General features: G+C 53.6%; 1 protein-coding gene across 1 annotated transcript; it reads left to right on the top strand.

Annotated features, from left to right (window-relative positions):
* The first annotated feature begins 3,448 nt into the window (after positions 1-3,448).
* On the top strand, positions 3,449-15,850 carry ARRDC4 (arrestin domain containing 4). Its single transcript, XM_045825071.1, has 8 exons — positions 3,449-3,904; positions 7,787-7,853; positions 8,095-8,242; positions 10,131-10,233; positions 11,196-11,452; positions 11,997-12,159; positions 12,681-12,835; positions 13,223-15,850. Exons 1-8 carry the CDS (start codon positions 3,616-3,618, stop codon positions 13,280-13,282), a joined length of 1,242 nt encoding a protein of 413 aa, XP_045681027.1. The 5' UTR covers positions 3,449-3,615; the 3' UTR covers positions 13,283-15,850.
* Positions 15,851-18,281: the final 2,431 nt, after the last annotated feature.

Below are 18,281 nucleotides of genomic sequence, written 5' to 3' on the forward strand. Positions count from 1 at the left end.
CAGAGCTCCCTCGGGTGATTACTGGCATTAAAAAAAAAATACTTTTAAAAACGGGCCAAACATCCTTAAGAACAAACGCCAACACAAACTCGAAGATCGGTTCATGCCGCAGAAACGGTGCTGAAATGTCATTTTCTGCAAAGGCTGAACTGTCTGGTGGCACCGCCGTGTGGCAGGTCCGCCGCGTGCCACAGCTCTCAAGCGCCAGGAGAGGCCGAAGTGTTTGGCACTTGGACCCAATATTCACATTCAGGCGTGAAGGCAACCGCCTCTCGCTTGCTGCTTTCTGCTGACATATGGCGGCGACGGGCCCTGTGCGGTCTGCCCGCCCAACGCAGCGCAGTTTCACGGCCAATCTGGGCGCGGAGGGCTCGCCGCCTGCCGCTCTCTGCTGGTCACGTGTCCTTCCTAATTCGCTCTACCAATTGGGGACGACAGAAGGCACCGACTCCCTTCTCGGGGATTTAAACCGTGAGCAGTCATCTGTATGCACAGAGTGTGCCCACGAACTTCGGAGAACTTGGCTTCTGCGGAGCCCGGAGCGCAAACGCTGCCGAAGCAGATGCCATCTCCAAAATATTTACCTGATGGACACTTGGCAGCTTCTAAAGTAAACTCACGAGTGGTTTTTTATTTTATTTTATTAATTTTTTAATGAATCCTCCCCCCATGATATATTTATTGATTTTAGAGAGAGGGAGGAGGGGAGAGAAAGAGAGGGAGAAAAAACACCCATCGATGGGAGAGAGAAATGCCTTCTATAAGCACCTCAACAAGGAATGAAACCCACAACCCATGCATGTCCCCTGACCGGGGATCGAACCCAAAACCTTTTGGTATATGGGACATCATTCCAATCAACAAAGCCACCCAGCCAGGGCTTATTAGCGGCTTTTTAGATTGAAATTCCAGCAGCTGTCAGCCAAGGAGGAGCTTAAGTACTTCACAGGTGAGAGAGTATGGACAGCCTGTCCATCAAAAAAGTGTGAATTTCAATATCAGCACCGCCTCTTACTGTCTGAGTGATGACGTGCAAGTTACTTAACCTTTCTTGGCCTCAGTCTCCCCATTGAGAAAACTGTCTAGAATACAAACTGTCCCACAGGGTTCTTTGGAGAATAGAATGTAACAATACATGCAATACACTTAGTCCAGAGCTTGCAACCTAGGAAGCACTCCATAAATGCTTAGTGTTACCACTTTCAGTATCACTGCTAACAATTTAACATGCAGGCGGCTTCCAGGGCTGGGACAGCGAGGCCCAGCAGTATATGACTCATAGACTCTCAGCAGCAGAGCTAATGCCGGTCCAAGCAGGACTGACACTAGCCCCTTGGGGGCAGTCACCTGGGAAGGTGGCTCAGAGTCCAAAGTCCATCACTGGACTCGGTCACGTGTCACCTTCTCACTCCATCTGGGCTGAACCACCAGTAGCAGAAGCCAAGACAGACTTCAGAAGGAAGAAGGCAAGAACTGGGCTCGGGGCCTCAGCAAATGCTGGAGCAGGGAGCCAAAGACAAAAGAGCTGGAAGGGTCGCAGCCTGATGCTCAGGTCAAACTGCACTGGTCGGGGGGCCGGGAACTCTCCAGGCCCCGCCCATGGGCTGGAGGGAGCCAGCTCCCACCAGGCAGCCAAGTCCAGCCCTCCAGGACTGAAGGCAGCACGGGACTGAAGCTGCTCCTTGACTGTGGGGACACCACCATCTCCCTCTCTGAGCTAAAGGGAGGAATGACACCCCAGTGAAGGGACAGCCCGGGGCCCACAGCGCCCACCAGCAGCGATCAGAGCAGAGCTAGAACCTGAAACAGCGACTATCACCTGGAAGGTCCTGTCCATGGCGCCCCGGCCCTCAGGTGACACACAAGCCAAAGGATCTCAGGCTCAGAATTGTCAGCAGAACTTCTCTTCTAGGGCCATGCCGCTCCTAGTGGTTTTCAGGGAGTGGGGCAGAACCTGCAACTGGTACTATCCCACATTGATGTGTTCAAACCTATCTGCTCTCTCAGGTCCAGGGGTGCCGAAGACTTGAACAATCCCTCATTTCAGAAACTGTAACAGTCTCTTCGTGGTCTGGCAGAGACTTTTGGCTCATGCGAATGTCCCTAGGTTGGGAGTCAGTCAACAAACATTTACTGAGTGTGTACTGTACGCTGAACCCGGTGACAGGGACCAGAGGGAACAACAATGATGGGAACAAGTTCTGAGTTCCAAGTGTGGGTGAGGGACAATATGTAAATGAGTATATAAGGCCAGGATGTGGTATAAAGAAAAGAGTCCACGTGAGCACACCCTGGAAGGTAAGAAAACTTTGAACTTGTAAAGCCTTATGATAGCTCCACCTTAACTGCCTAAACTCAAGAGAACAACAGAACCACCTTTAGCTGGGGATCCTTAGAAAGAAAAGAAATAGCTACAGCGGGCAAGATTTTACATCTCGATGTGAGATTAAGCGCTCCGCAACAGCGCACAAACTCGGACTTTTTGTAAGGGACAACGGGACAGGGTTAGAAACCGATGACCAGTTGCTGGATAAGGAATGGAAGATGAAACAGGAAAAGGAAGCCGAGAGCGGGAAAAGAGGCGTGGGCGTGGGCAAGTCATCAAAACCACTGGAAATCGTTGCGGGCTATGATACTGAAGTCGGGAAATCTTTCCAGGCGGGGCAGAAACTTGCATGGCAGGTGCTGTTTAGAAACCACCTGATTCGTCACACGACCTTATTTACAGCGAGAAGACTGGCCCGTCCAGCCATTCCCAATTGAGAGAGGGTGTCGCCCAGAGAGAGAACCACAGCCCCAATTCCCGCCTTAAGAAAGCGTGGGAACTTAGAAACTCCGGAGAAGAGGGTCTCAGGAAGCTGGAGGTTCGGGCGTGCCATCTTGCCTATTCAGGTTCCGAGGATTCGGCCCCGAAATCCCACAAGGAAATGCTGCTGGACTCCCTTTTCCTGCACAGCTATTTCCCCTGGGGCACGGCAGATGTAATCATAAACATTGCCGGTTCAGCCACAACTTCTCGTTCTTGGACGAACCCTGTGACTCCAGCGAAGGATCCCACGATGCCAAAAAGCCCCGCCCCCATTCGTAACCATAGGAACGGAGACACGCCAAGCCGGGGATTCCCGGTTCCGCCCCCTCCTACCAAAGATTGTTTCCCACTATCTGTCCACATGGGCGCACCGCCTCACTATTGGTCAGCGCCCCAGCACTGTGCCTCGCCCCAGCCAATAAGCGGCCTGTGCACGTGCACAGCTGCGTATCCCCATAGGTCACCACTACCTGATCACGCACTGCCTACCTGCCATAGCCGTTGCGTGGGTCTCCAATGAAGTGACTCAGTAGCGACTTACAACCAATCCGCACCAGCCAGGGCTCGCGTCCGACCTATGGGCGCGCGCCGGGGGTGGGCTGTCCCGGCCCAGTTCCACTCCCAGCGGGGTTTGTTAAAGCGACAGGAGCCACGGCGCGCTAGGGTTCCTCCGGCCACCGCACAGCTGGCACTGCGGCCCTCCATGTGCGGCTGGCGCCTTTGACAGCAGCGCCACTTTGCTTCCGACCCCCGATCCGGGCGCTGCCTACCTATTTGGCGCGGGCACGGCCGCGTCGCCCGGCGGGATGGGCGGCGAGGCGAGGTCCGCGGAGGCCGTGAGCTCCGAGGGTCGCGTGAAGAGCCTGGGTCTGGTGTTCGAGGACGAGCGCAAGGGCTGCTACTCGAGCGGCGAGACAGTGGCTGGGCATGTGTTGCTGGAGGCGGCCGAGCCGGTGGCCCTCCGCGCGCTGCGCCTGGAGGCCCATGGACGCGCCACTGCCGCCTGGGGCCCCAGCGCCGGCTCCGCAGCCCCGGCCTCCGTCTCGGAGGTGGAGTACCTGAATGTGCGCCTGAACCTGCGCGAGGCCCCAGCCGGTGAGCGCGGCGACAGCCCCGGTGTCCCCTCCGGGCCGCGGGCGCCTCCAAAGAGGGGGTGGGGGGGGGCGGGCTGGGAGATGCCCACATGCCAGGTATGCGACAGCCGGCGTCCGGGGGTGGGGTCCGCCTGCGGGGTGACCTGAGCCTCAGTTTGGTCACTGGTGACCCGCGGGTAACAATGCCTGCGCCCCCACCTTACAGCCTGGGGTGGGGGTGGGGGACAGCGTGCGCGTTGGGTGCAAGCCTCTCACCTGGCGCGCCGGGACCTTCCAGGACTGTTCTGGGAGGGAGCCGTTGTCATGGAAACCTATGATGAACAGTCAGGAATCCAGCCCCCTGGGGATCGGGGTCTTGTCCCTTCTGGCCAAAGGAACGGAGGGCGGAACCAGAGTCCGAGGTTCCGTGCTCTGGTGCCCCGTGTTTCATGGGCCTCCCCTTCTTCCCACCCTGAATATAGAGGCTCCTTCTCGGTTCCTGATGAATTAGCAAAACCTCTGGAAGGGGGTAGTGGGTCCAGAGGGGTAGCAGTTCAAAGGAAGTGCTTCTTGACCATCACACTTGGTGTCCTTTCTCTGGAGCACGGGTAACTGAAGGGTTCGCCTCTGCCTTACTTTCTTTTTTATTATTTTTTTGCTGCTTTTGTTTCCTTTTCACCCAACCCCCCTTCACCAATAGGCCTTCCCAGACAAACGGTGTCTGGGGGAAAGGTCACCGTTCCTTTCCACTCTTGCGAAGGCCGGTGAATGGTGTAGGCCCTTCCAGAAGTCTCCATGTGGGAACCCATGATACGGGTGCACCAATGTGTGCATACGCTGATGCCCATTAATAATCAAATCACTAGGAACGTTGAGTCCTGGCCTTCTGGTAGTGGATGGACGTCATCCTGCCTTCCTTCCTCATCAGCCCGAAAGTAAAATGCACTGTATTTTTAACCCTTGCTGGGCCTTCTGCAAAATCAATAGAATGCAGTTTTGCCTGGTCCTACTGCGGAGAAGGAGGCTGCCCACAGTTCAGGGCTCAAGGCATGGGAGAACGGAGCCATGCCCACAACTGCTGTGAGGAGAGACACGCTTGGCACCAAAGCCCTGTGTTGGAATACCAGGTGCAGGGCGCTGGGGACCGTTGTTACCTGCCTGTGTGCGCTTTCATCAGCAGTATGGATCCCAGGCCCAGTCAGCTCACACCTGTCCCCAGAGGCAACAGACTACGCCGATTTTCAGAGGGCTGCCTGGAGGAAGGGGCCAGGGAGGCAGAAATAAACTGGCTTTTGGCCAGGACTTTGGACTCTGTCTCGGGGCCCATGACTACTGAGTAAATAAATGTAAGGTTAATAGCAGTTAGATCTGCTTAGCAAAAAAGAAAAAGTAGCCCAAAGAACAAAGAAATGCTTTGCTAAAATCTGGGCCAACCATGAGCCTTTCGCTCCACAAGTCAGATTCCGTGTTCTCCTTCTGATGGAATAGGATGGCCAAACCTAGACCACTTGGATGGCTTGCTTTTAGAATGGATCGTGACAAATAGTGGCCAAAACTAATGTTTCACTTAAAAATCATGGTTTTAGTCGATTTCGCACAGAGGACAAAAAAAAAAGATCACTCCTGTTATCTGTAGCTTGGGAGGAGTAGCAAGTTTGCACAGTTGTAGATTCTCGGGGCCATTTGATTCCAAACCCTGAGTTTTAATCACTGGAAGAAATGTTTAGGACACTGAGAGTTGGGGGCAAGTGCAGCTTTGGGGTCTGTTCCAGATGCCTCTGCAGATCACGCTAATCCCACTGTTGGCTGTCACTGTGATTGAGTTTCTCCATACTTCTGTTGAGAGACTATGATAGAAAGACCAGACAGACCACAGAGCTGGCTTTGGTCCTTGGGCGCCCACCAGCAGTGTGACAGTGTCCGGGAGCCCCTCTTCCCCTCCTGAGCCCGCCCCTAACTGTGCGGGGGTCTCCCAGCCCCCCATAGTACAGGACCCTGAGCTGATGAACCATCTCCCTGGGACAGGTGGACCTCAGTGCAAAAGGGAAGGGCTCGCCATTCTGTCAGGGAACCCTTCTAAGTAAATAGATGAGAAAGGGAAAGGAAGAGGTCAGCCTCGATTCCAAATACTGTGACCCACATGGGTCAACCCTCTCCACGGTTTTCCCTGCTTATGTGTTGAGGTGATTGAAAGGCTCGTTTTACACATCACAGTCCCCATGCTGATCTGTCTGGTCTGTGAGGCTGGAACATCCTCGCCCCCTGACCCCCTCTCAGCATCCTGGGTCCCTCTCTCCCCCCATCGGGCTGCCATGCCCCACCTCATGCCATTCCCCTCATGCCCTGCCAGCCTTGACACCCACCACTGTCCTCAGGGGGCCCATCCCCACCCCCACGGGCTCCAGGCCTCTGTGGCCCCTGCTTGTGCACAAGGGTCCAGCCTCTCCCCCCAGCCCCCATGGCTCTGTTTGAGAACCGGAGTTGCTGATCCTTCCACCCGGAGTGCCTGCCACCCGCACACCCCGCGTCCTGACCCCAGACGGAGACCGCAGTCCATCGGCCTGCGCCCAGGGTCGCACTCGCACTGCCGTCCAGCATGGGCTCACACCCCGGCAGCCTGTTCACTCTGCCTCCCGGTCACCCACCTGTGCACTTGTCCTATTTGAGTGACCTTGAGCAGCAAATATTTTGTTTCCCCCAGTGTGTCCCACACTGAAAACTGGGGACCAACTGGGAAAAGAGGGAGCCCGTGGGGTGTGCCTGCTTTCTGAAAGTGCAAGGTTCAAATGCTCGCTGAGGTGGTAGAGGTCTCAGAACTCCGGTATTTAGGTGAAAGAAATGCCCCATTTCACTAGGGATTGCTGCCTCTTAGTTCTGTACATGAATGGATGCAGTGGGCATCTTCTTTGGGTACCAAGGGACCAGGCAGACCTCAGAGGGCGTTCTCAGTCTGCGCTGCCCTGTCTCCACGTTAACTACCCGCCCCAAGGGAATCTCGCTGTCCACTGGAGTCTGTGGGCACCAGGCGAAGGGGAGGTTTACAGGGGTCTCTGCACAGCTCCCCGGCCAGCACTGCAGCAGGGAACTGGCCCTGGGTCCCAGCAGCGTGCAGGGCCTCTGGCCTCACCCGGTCCTCCCGCACCTGGCCGCTCGGCCTCCTCACCGTCATCCGGGATAAGCCACTGCGGGAAAGCACGCAGATCTGGCTGACCCCAGGCGGGAGGAAAGGGCCATGGCCACGCTTGGCCAAGCCCTCTGCACCCCAGGTTAACCGCCAAGAGACCCCACACGTCCGCAGACCTTGAGCAGAAGTGAGTTGCTCGTAACTTGCCCCGTTGGTTGGCTGTTCAGTATTGTGCTCAGTCCGCACGATACTCGGGGTAAAGTTTCACCTCCTTGTCCCCGTCTGCCCGAGGTGCACGCAGTCTGATTTTTAGGGCATATTCAAGAGAAATAGAACGATTTTTTTTTTTGCTTAGTTTTCAGTCAAATTTAATACTGGTATCTGTTAGTGTAATAGTGTAGTCATGCTAGTGTAGGAGTGGACTAAACATGTTTGGGTGTCTATATACATACATGTGTATGCATGTCTGTGTGTGTGCATGTATTATGTACATGGGAGCTCTGCACCCTGACACTTTATGGTGGTTACTTGTGTAATTGTCTATTTGAAGACAGAAGCCTATATGTGTATATATGTGTGTGTGTGTGTGTGTGTGTGTGTGTGTATAGTTGGTACAAACGAATTCAAATTTTAATTCTCTCAATCTCAGTTTACTGAACTTTTTGGAGTAGACTAGATGTGACAGCCAGGAAAACCTCCTTTAACAAACACCCGGTTTAGGTGGTGAACTTCTTCCCCTAGTGCCAACCCCGGTTAAATAAAATGCATTCTCTGTTTCAGGTGAAGGCGCCCTCTCCCTACCACCCGGCAAACACGAATTCCCCTTCAGCTTCCAGCTGCCGTCTGAGTAAGTGGGACCCCCGTAACAGCTGCGATTGCCCCTCCTGCCCCGTGTCCCCCTCCCGCACGCGTGGGTGCGAGTCTCTTCTGACTCTGAGGTGGGCGTGTGGTACCCTGCAGGCCCCCGAACACACCAATGCCGCTCACACTCATTTTTTTTTTCACCAAACCAACGTGTTAGGGGCCTTCCCTGCTTCTGGTCAAGCTGAAAAGGAAACTTAGACATTCACTTCTTTGGCTTGGTTCAGTCTCCTAGTCACGTCGTTCACCGGGAAGTACGGAAGGATCCAGTACTGCGTGCGGGCGGTGTTGGAGCGGCCCCGGCTGCCGGCCCAGAGCGTGCAGCGGGAACTCCAGGTGGTCGGTCACATCGACGTCAACACGCCAGCACTGTTAGTAAGTTTTCCTCCTTCCCGCCCTCCCTCCTCCTCCGCAGCGGGGGCGCATCCGCCGTCGGCCAGCTCAGAGCTCCTCTGTCCCGTACCCACTGATCCAATCTTGTCACCCACAGCCATTCCCTCCAGATCACGTGTGTCCATCCCGTGGATCTCGGCCCGGCTGTTCTGGGCCGCTTCTGCCAAAAAGTGACACAGGCTCGGAACTCATTCATCAGGCTTAATAACAATAATGCTCGCACAGAGAGGGGTTACTTTTCACCAGCGCGGCCACGCTCCCAGGGCTGTGGGTGTTCTAAAGTCTTCAGTAATAGCAGGTTTGGAGGAGCAGTAATTACGGGAGAGTGTTAATCACGCCCAGCCCGCCATTGAGGCCCGGGCCATTATCCTGTGTCCTTCCATCCCGCGCGTCATTTTATGGCATTAAGTAAGTGCGCGCAGCTGTCTCGGGGCCCCTTTCACCGATCATTTCCTTATGACAGATTTGGCCACATGAAAGCATTGAACTTGTAATAGTCCCCAGAAATACTGGAGACTGAGCAGAAAGATGAGGCTTTAAGTAACAACAGAATAGGCAAGATGGGAGCTAATGAGCGAGATTCTTTTATCTCAACCCATATTATCAAAATAATATAAAATTATACCTTACGCTATCATGATAGCTACTGAGACCTAATGGTTCTTCATTTAAATATGAATGAATGAATGTGGGTTTTTTTTTTTTAACTCCCTAGCAAATACTGGGATAATTTGAACTTTCCATCGTGACACTGATGTTGACAAAGATGGATTCTTAGTGGTGGAGGTTTCTTTTTCTAGCCAATGATTTTAAAGATAAGGAAGGAAAAAAGCCTGGAGTTAAAAGTTGCTTAACTCTATGTTCGCACGAAAGTGGAAGAGAATTGACTCCGATGTTTACCTTTAGATTATGAAAATATAACAAGGATGCCCTGTTGGCACAGTTGTGGCCCGAATCACAAAATAACCGGCACCCAGCTGACCTGGTTTATAGCAGTGACCCGCTTACCACTGGTTTTGCAATTGGACACGGCGAAGTGTCTTGTATTTTTAAACACTGCTTAGAGTTGGGAGGTTAACTAGGACTAAACTCTTTAGGAGGACACGGTGACAGATGATTTTAAGAAATTTCTTTTCTGCCAAAAAGAGATACCATGTATCCTCTACTATCCTTTCTTTAAATAAAAGAGAAAAACATTGGATGAACTGTGGTTTGTAACCCAAGAATGGAGAATGGAAAACCTGGGGTCGTTTCGTTTGAGACTGTGGGACAGGAGGAGGGGCGGTACTTGGGGTCACCTTTTGTATCCGTGACGCTGGGTGTGGTGTGCCCGCCATTACACAAAACCCCAAATCCACTCGCAATTAAAGACACTGGAACTATAAGCCTTATAATGCATTTTGAAGTAATCAGAAAAAAGGGGGGGTTGTTTATTCCACATTTTAAAAATGCCAAAACAAACAGCATGCTCTGATGATTGACTTTTATTGCCATTTCTCCTTTGACCTCATCTAAATGGAGTCTTAAAATAGTGCTTCTGACACGTTAGTTGGCACTACCAGAGTTTGTGATGGCTTTCATAAGGAACGGTGTGTCATTTCCCAGAAACATCATGACCGTGAGGTAAAACAGGATGGCGTCACCCTGAACTGAATCCAGAACTTCACCTCCATTGCCCTGATAAGGGAATGATTTGGAGTGCGCTGTGTTTCAGTAAATACTTTCCCCAGTGTGTCATGTGAGAGAAGAAAAGCCTTTAACTTGTTTTTTGGAAAGACATTGTTTCATGAAGAATAACATTCGTTTCGAGTTTTACGGATTTTCTAGAACTGGTTTCATTAAAGTTGTCTTCTTCTTTGACATTTTCAAGACGCCTGTGTTGAAAACTCAAGAGAAGATGGTGGGCTGCTGGTTGTTCACCTCCGGCCCAGTCTCGCTGAGTGCCAAAATCGAGAGAAAGGGCTACTGCAATGGTAAGTGAGCACAGTGTCCCCAGAGTTCAGATGCAGTCCATTAATACTGCCGGTTAATTTTAAGTGATTTTAAATAGCGTGTTTTGTCAGCGACGTGGTATATATTATGTTAAAGTCCAAACAGATGCTTCTGTTCTCCGTACAAACCACTGATGTCTGGGTAGCTTTGAGCGGACTAGTCCGTTCCAGTGGAAGTCCTGGCGTCCTGACTTCCATCCCCTTCCCCGAGTGTCGAGGGTGGACACTGGCTGAAAGGGACACGCCAGAGCCTCACGTCCATGCTATGGGAGGATGTCCCCAGCAGCACCGCCCAGGGGGAGGAGGGCTTGCCGTGGGAAAACACGGCTGGGCGCACCCACTGCATGCTGGGGGTACGGTGCGCGGGGCTGGAGTGGAGGTCACGAGCAAGTTCCTCGGTCAGACTGATGTTAGCACTACCATGCGGGGAGCGCCCTGTTCTCTTCCGTGGGCCTGGGCCCCGCGGCTGGGTGCTGGGTCCTGGCTCACTGGAAGTGACCGGGAACGGAGGGGCGGTGGGTGTGAGCCTTGCCCGCTCCGTCCACGGCTTCATTTGTCCTCACCATCCGGCCTTTAAAAGCAAAGGCTGGTTCTCCCGCTGGCCAGGTGCTAACAGGGTGGGCACGAACACATTTGTTAGTGATCTTTTGTATTCAGCGTGTTCCCCTACCATGTCCTGGTATGTCCTGCCTTGATTTTTAAAAATACCAGTAACTGGCATCATGTGAGAACTGGTGGTCTAACACCGCTGCATCGGGAAAGGGAGGGACGCAGTAACTGGGAAACCGCGTCCGCCCCACCCTGCAGTCCTCGCTTCTCCGCCTGGGCCCCTCGGGCTGCGGCCGAGCTGTTGCCAGCCTCCCGGCTTCACCCCGTGATGGCGCTGTCGCACTGTGGTGAGAACTCTCTGGAACGTCTCTGAAGGCTTCTCGTTTCCTCTCCAGGAGAAGCTATTCCCATCTACGCAGAAATAGAGAACTGCTCCTCCCGACTGGTGGTCCCCAAAGCTGCCATCTTCCAGACGCAGACGTATCTGGCCAGCGGGAAGACCAAGACCGTCCGGCAGGCGGTGGCCCACGTGCGTGGGAACCACATCGCGTCCGGGAGCACCGACACCTGGAACGGGAAGATGCTGAAGATCCCGCCCGTCGCGCCGTCCATCCTGGACTGCTGCATCCTCAGAGTGGACTACTCCTTAGCTGTAAGCACAGCTCGAAGTGTGCAGGGTGGGGCGGTGCCAGCCTCTCGGGCCCATGGGTGTGCGCGCTGGGCACCTGGGGAAACGTCCTTCCGAGTCAGCAGCATGACAGCGAATGGCGGGACAGGTGGACCTTGGCCTTTGTTTTTAATCAGAAACTAGCCCCCTGGGGGGTTTCATTAAATGGCCTAAGAGAATCAGGGTGCATTCCCAGTGCCGGCTGTATTGAAGATGGGCTTCTTTTGCTGTAGTGCCTACGTGAGCCACACTCACACGCAGTGAGGTGCGTCCTGGCCACGCCCCCCATCCTTCAGTGTGCCCCGTGCTTGGTGGGCTCGTCCTGGGGTTGGTCCTCATTTTATCCGGTCTGGACGATGCACAGCTGTCGTGGGTGGGGGTGGCAGGTGACAAAGGCACTTCTTTCTACGAAAAATAATCAATCAGCTCTTCTTACTGCGAGGTTTAACTGCTCTTGTTCCTTTCTGCCTGTCTTGTGTGTGTGTGTGTGTGTGTGTGTGTGTGTCTCTCTCTCTCCCTGGCCCATCAGGTGTACATTCACATTCCTGGTGCTAAGAAGCTGATGCTGGAGCTGCCCTTAGTGATCGGCACAATCCCATACCACGGCTTTGTGAGCAGGAACTGCAGCATGACCAGCCAGTTCAGCGTGGACATGAGCTGGTGGGCCCTGGCGCTGCCCGAGCAGCCGGAAGGTAGAGGCCTGGGGTTCTTTCAGGACGGGCCGTACTCACAAAGAACCTACTAAGTGCTCAAATGCCATCCCACTTGCTACTGTGACTGTCCTCACTGCCACTACCCAACACAGTCTAACATCCCCCCTGGAAGGGCCTCTGGCGGTTAAGCTCGTCCCAGCCACGAGGCGGTGCATGCCAGACCCAGGAGTGAAAGCCGCACCTCCCGACTGTGATTTGCACTAGTAGAACAACAGTCCGAATACAAGCACAGTGTCCCACGTGTTCTGTAGCCACAGTTCAGTGGTTTTTTCAACCTGGGCTACAAGACGTATGTCTCAAAGAGCAGGATATAATCAGTGTTAGTAGTTTACTCAAAGCAGACTCTCTTAAATGGGCAGGGACACTCGCTGATCAGAGGGAAGGCTACTGTCGTTTTACCGTGAACCTGAGAGAGCTGTCTCATTTCTGTAGCGTTCAGAGGGGTCAGTGTGGGTGGGTGTTGCGTGGGTTTCTCAGCCGGACCTCCCTCCTCGTTGCAGCGCCCCCGGAATACGCAGACGTGGTGTCAGAGGAGGCGCTCTCCAGGCACGACCCCCCCCACCCCGCGCTGCCCAGCTGGGGGCCAGAGGCACACTGCCCCGCCTTCGCCTGCATTCCGGACTTCCGCTTCCAGCCTCCCCCTCTCTACTCAGAGGTAAGCGAGGCAAGGGAAGATCCACCCCACTTGCATTGCGCTGTTCCTAAGTAATCCTTCATAAGTGTCTGTGGCTAAATCCTAATTAGTAGGGGATGCGTGCTTTAAAACAACTTCTTAACGGCGATGACAGAGGATCACTGTTGTCATTCAGCACCGCCGTTTCAGCACCTTCCTTGTCGCCCGCAGCGTGCTGGAGCGCGGATTGCCGTCTGGGGGTCTGACGTGGCCGTGGGGCACGTGGAGACTTGGAGCGGCCTCCTGGGGCTCAGCAATGACCCCAGGCTCTGGGCCACTCGGCCGACGCCCAGATCCCCAGCACGGAACCCGAGACAGAGTCGTCTCAAGGGACGCCGCGCTAGTAACCCAACCTGCTCTCTCCTGCAGGTCGACCCGCATCCTAGCAACACGGACGAGACCCCCCAGCCCGTCTCCTTCATTCTGTGAACGCGTCTCGGAAACCACTGTGATCGTCCCCCCAGGGAGGACGCCGGCTCTCGTCCCCTGCCTTCTGGGCAAGCGGGAGGGAAGATTCGCTTAAAGGACCCCAACGAACATCAGCACCAAGAAATTAAAGAGTACGTGGACTGCCCGGCAGGCTGGCAGGATTGTTGCCCGGGTGTGTGGTGGGGCCGCGTGTCCCCTTTGGAGATCGGCAGCCCGTGGACGTCGCAGAGCGGAGCGGGAGCCCCGATGGGGACAGAGTAAGAGGAGGGGCCCGAGCTGACCGCATTCTGTGTGCGCAGAAGAAGCACACTACGCAAGGGCTCTCAGGGCGGAGCAAAGGCAACCCGGGAGCCCTGGGAGGGGGCCTGACTATGGGGAAGTTGGGGTGTGCAGGGGCAGAGGAAGGCTGAGTCCGAACGCCGACTGAGACCCCCCGGGGGCTGGGGGCCGCTGGTCCCCTCCCCCACACATCCCGCAGGCCTGTGGTCCGTGGAAGACCAGTTCCTGAGACCATGGTGGTTGGAGGCCCTCAGGAAGGGATTGGGTTTCCACTCTTTCTGGGCCCATTCAAAACAGTTGAGACATTGGGGGTCCAATATTACGAACCCAAGAAAGGGTCCCTTGAAAGGCATGTGAGTGCAAAGGGGAAAGGTGAATTCCCACACGGGGACACCTCTTGTCAGAGGCTGTGATTTCTACCCTCTTGAGTACTTGAACAGGACTCGTGTGTGACTGTCCTCACACCCTATTTACCTAAGAGCATCCTGGACAGAGAAGGGGACAGGTGCGTCCTTGGGATGCCGCGGCACCTACACAGGAAGGCGCACCAAGGGCTCGTTCTCACCTACCTCCGGCGGGCGATCGGACTCGTTTTCAGACTCGGTCTGATGGGTCTCGGGGGCGGGGGGCCCCGGCCCTCGGCAGGGGCGCCTAGGGCTCGCCTGTCACTGCGTCTGGAACCGAACCCCAGGGAGCCCCTGCACGGTTGGCAGGAGACGGGAGTTAACGCAGGTAAACCAAAGGCATCTCAAAAGAAACGCAACACTGATTCAGAGGGTAGAAATGACGTTTTTTGAAAAGGCGCTCGGACTGGGTTCGTGCCAGGAGACTCGCGTCCCCCGAGGGCGGGCCCTGCCCGGTGCCTCCTCAGTCCCATTCCTTAGTCATGCTCTGGAAACTGTGATTCTATTGTTCTGGTGCAATATTTTATTAGCATTTAACCTCAGGCTGTTGAGGCCAACGAGATGATGTTGCTGCCGAGAGTCCGAGGAGCTGTTTCTCCTGCCGCCTCTGCTCTGCTGGCGTGGGAGCTGAGAGCACTTCTGCACGGGGGGCAGGCGAGGCAGGGGTGCCTGTGGTGGGTGGGTGGGGATCGGGGACCCCCTGAGGGCTTCCTCTGACGGAGAAACCCTGGTGCTTCCCAGGGGAACACTTCAGTTCACTCAGCAGAACGGTACCTTCAGTGAGAAAGAAAAATTCTTCCAAGGTGAAATGTGGTCTTTAAAAATGAGTCCGCCACTAGGTGATCCGATGATCGGGGATTTTTCTTCGAACGGGAGGTGTGAGTGGGCATGTCTCAGCCCGCTGGGCACGCCTCTCTCCTCTGTGGTACGTCGGCGTCACACACGTGTCTCAGCGTAAGCCGCCGTTTAAGGTCGATGCTGACGCTCAAGGTACCAAAACTGCCACCAAACCGTCCCCTGCCTTGGTCTTTGATTTTCCTTGTTTTGGTGTGTGTCTTAAAACAGGTGTGTGTACTGACCACTCCGTCCAAACCGTTTTTACTTTTAAAAAGATCCTCTTCCCCTATTGGCTGACTTCTAATTAGTTGGTACGACTCATGAGAGACACCGTCCATCCCCAGGACGGGAAGACAGAGTGAGGGCGTGTGTGGCAGAACAGAGGGGTGTTGGGGGGGGAGAGAAAGTCTGTTTAGCTCCAGGTAGAAAAGCAAGTACTTCCTGCCATCCTTCACTGGGCTTGCTTCATCAGCTTTATCAGTGGGGTCAGGACGTGAACAGGAAGCGGAAGCAAAGCCGATGGACGTTGTATTTCTTAAGGGAACAGCAGAGTCAGTTGGCCTTACTGAATTCCCACCGGCGTATCTGACCTCCGGCCGTGGGCTGCAGCCCCCACACACACCTTTTCTCGATCACGAAGTTGTGTCTCGAGAATGCAGCCAGTTCCGCATGGGAACAGAACACTTGGACATGAAGGTCAAAATCTAGCTGCTGCATTTGCTTCTCTAGTCCTTTGTGTCGTTTGCAAACAAACTGTGGCCTTAGAACTTTCTTTTCGATGCAAAAAAAAAAAATGCCGAAATTGAAAATGTGCAGCTTTTGGCACCCAACATCCTTCCGTGGGCAGAACTCACTGATTTTCGTTGCGTTTTGCACAGTAAGAAACTCCATAGGCAGGGGTTATGTTTTCCATAAGTGGACCATGAAAGCTTTTTTTAATTTTTTTTTATTGAAAATGTAACAATGCACAGGGGAAACAAAGATTGTATTTTGTACTCTTGTTTGAACCCTATGGGTTCCTTTTATTAATAAACCGATCCCACTGAGACTGGGAGTGGCCTGTTTTGTTTCGTGCCTGTAGGACTGCGGCTTAAATTGTGGTGGACGGGAGGGAAGTGGACACCACACAACGAAACCTTGCAGCTGGACAGACGCTGCTGTGCCTGGGGCTGTCCCGAGGCCGGGAGTGGCCCCTGGGGGGTCGCGCCCAGTGTGCTGGGGGGCTCAGTTTCCCCAACGTCATCAGCTTTCAGCATCCCGTGAAGAAGAGCGGTTAGGATGCATGAATAAGCTCTATTGGCGGTTGGGAGAGCATTTATCTGCCTTTATTCCCAAAGGAGAGTGGCCACTTTTACAGTTTCTGGAGTTTTCGTAGTCTTGGACCAGAGTCTCCCCGGGACTGATTTAGTGGGGCCCGGTGGGCAGCCGGTGGAACCTCAGTGACCTAAATAAACCTCTCCTCTCGCCCTGAGTACGCGCATGGACAGAAGACATGTTCTATACAAGGAATCCGAAAACCGCCCAGATCCTCTGTCTTAGAAAATTAACCTTAGCTAACTGGTTTTAAAAAAAAAAAAGCCCAGTAATTTACTCTTCAGTGTTTGTAACATGAGATCATGCTCAATAATAAGTAAGTGGTGTCTGTATCGGCACTTGGAATGAACATGAATTAAGGTATGTGTCTCATGCAGTGGGTATTGAGATGAAATGCAGGTTTCTGTAGTTGATCCTATAGAGTTGTGGATTAAAAAATTTAGAACTAGGCAGGACGGTAGGGGCAATCGAGGACAAAGCCCTCACATGGCCCAGGAGGGCCCCCAAGCCCAGAGGTGCACCCAGGAAGTCTGTGCACCCGGGAGGGCCCCCAAGCCCAGAGGTGTACCCTGGAAGTCTGTGCACCCGGGAGGGCCCCCAAACCCAGAGGTGTACCCCGGAAGTCTGTGCACCCGGGAGGGCCCCCAAGCCCAGAGGGGCACCCGGGAAGTCTGTGCACCCGGGAGGGCCCCCAAGCCCAGAGGCGCACCCGGGAAGTCTGGCCTGCATGCCCTGCGAGGTCCTTGCTCACGCCCACACTTGCTGATTCCACGGCTTTCACAGAAGCTATGGGGCAGGGATCACTTTAATTACACGGTCGGGGCCTCGCAGACCTGGACACGCAGCATGGACGCTCAACCAAGTCTTTGCTGTTTGCATCTAAAAGCCCCGACTCCTGAAGGGATGCCCGTCTCAGACTAAATTGCTTCCTAAGTGTGTTTAATGAGTAGCTGGCACCCTTCAGCAGAGACGTGCTTCTCACTCTAGATTTTGAAATAATTACAGACTCTCCAGAAGCTGCAGGTTCAGTAGAGCGATCCTGTGTATCCACCGCCCAGTCTCCTCCACAGGTAACACCTCACCCTATAGACACGTTCTCAACGTCAGGAAACTGATGTTGACACAATGCCTGCAATCACCAGAGCTCGGGCCTCGCCTGGGTGTCACTCGGCTTTGAATGCGCTCATTGTTCTGGTGTGTGCTCATGTGTCTAGTTCTGTGACATTTTATCACACATCTCAGTGTATATCATCCCCACGATCAGGACACAGGATTCCATCGCCACCAGGAAATGCCCTCGGGCCTGTGCAGTCTCACCCTCCCCTGCCCGGGCCCCCCATCCACCTGTTCTCTGCCCTGTAATGTTGTCACCTGGAGGACGCTAGGTAATAGGAGTCACTCAGTGAGTGTCTCTTCGGTGGGCTTCCCCACTCAGTGCAATGCCCTTCAGATCCAGGCGAGTTATCATACCAAGAGTTTGTGCTTTGAAGCCCTGGCTGGCGTAGCTCAGTGGATTGAGCACGGGCTTTGAACCAAAGTGTCGCAGGTTCGATTCCCAGTCAGGGCACATGCCTGGGTTGCAGGCCATGACCCTCAGCAACCGCACATTGATGTTTCTCTCTCTTTCTCCCTCCCTTCCCTCTCTAAAAATAAATAAATAAAATCCTTTAAAAAAGAAAAAAAAAGTTTGTGCTTTCGTGTTTCAGCAGAGACATTTTAAAAGAAACAGATTGACGTGAAAAATTCCATTTTGTCACTTTCACTTGCAAAGAAAATGTGTTCACAGTTCTGGGCACACGGTACCTGTGTAAGTAGTTCAGTTTAGAATTTGGGAACTACTTTTTATGTTGAATATGTAAAAAGGCAGATCTCCACAGACTTAGGGACTCCCTTTGAGCTTGTCTAAGCACCTGAAGGATTCTTCCTTAAATAGCAAGCTACTGTATTATAAGCAGCAAAATGCACTCGAGTTTTTTTGCAAGTATAAACCAAGGAGAAGCTACCTTGGACTATGTATCCCATCAAGCCCCTGTACATGGTGAGTTTAATGCATATTTCACAGGAAAGAAACAACATTTGCCTTTGTGGGTTTTTTTTTACTAAATTCTGTTCTTTTTCTTCTTTGCTGTCTGATCTTTGATTCCCTTCTCCCCAGTACAATTTCC

Source organism: Phyllostomus hastatus, unplaced genomic scaffold (assembly GCF_019186645.2).
Source record: "Phyllostomus hastatus isolate PE091 unplaced genomic scaffold, TTU_PhHast_1.1 phas_scaffold_555, whole genome shotgun sequence".
Lineage (NCBI taxonomy): Eukaryota > Metazoa > Chordata > Mammalia > Chiroptera > Phyllostomidae > Phyllostomus > Phyllostomus hastatus.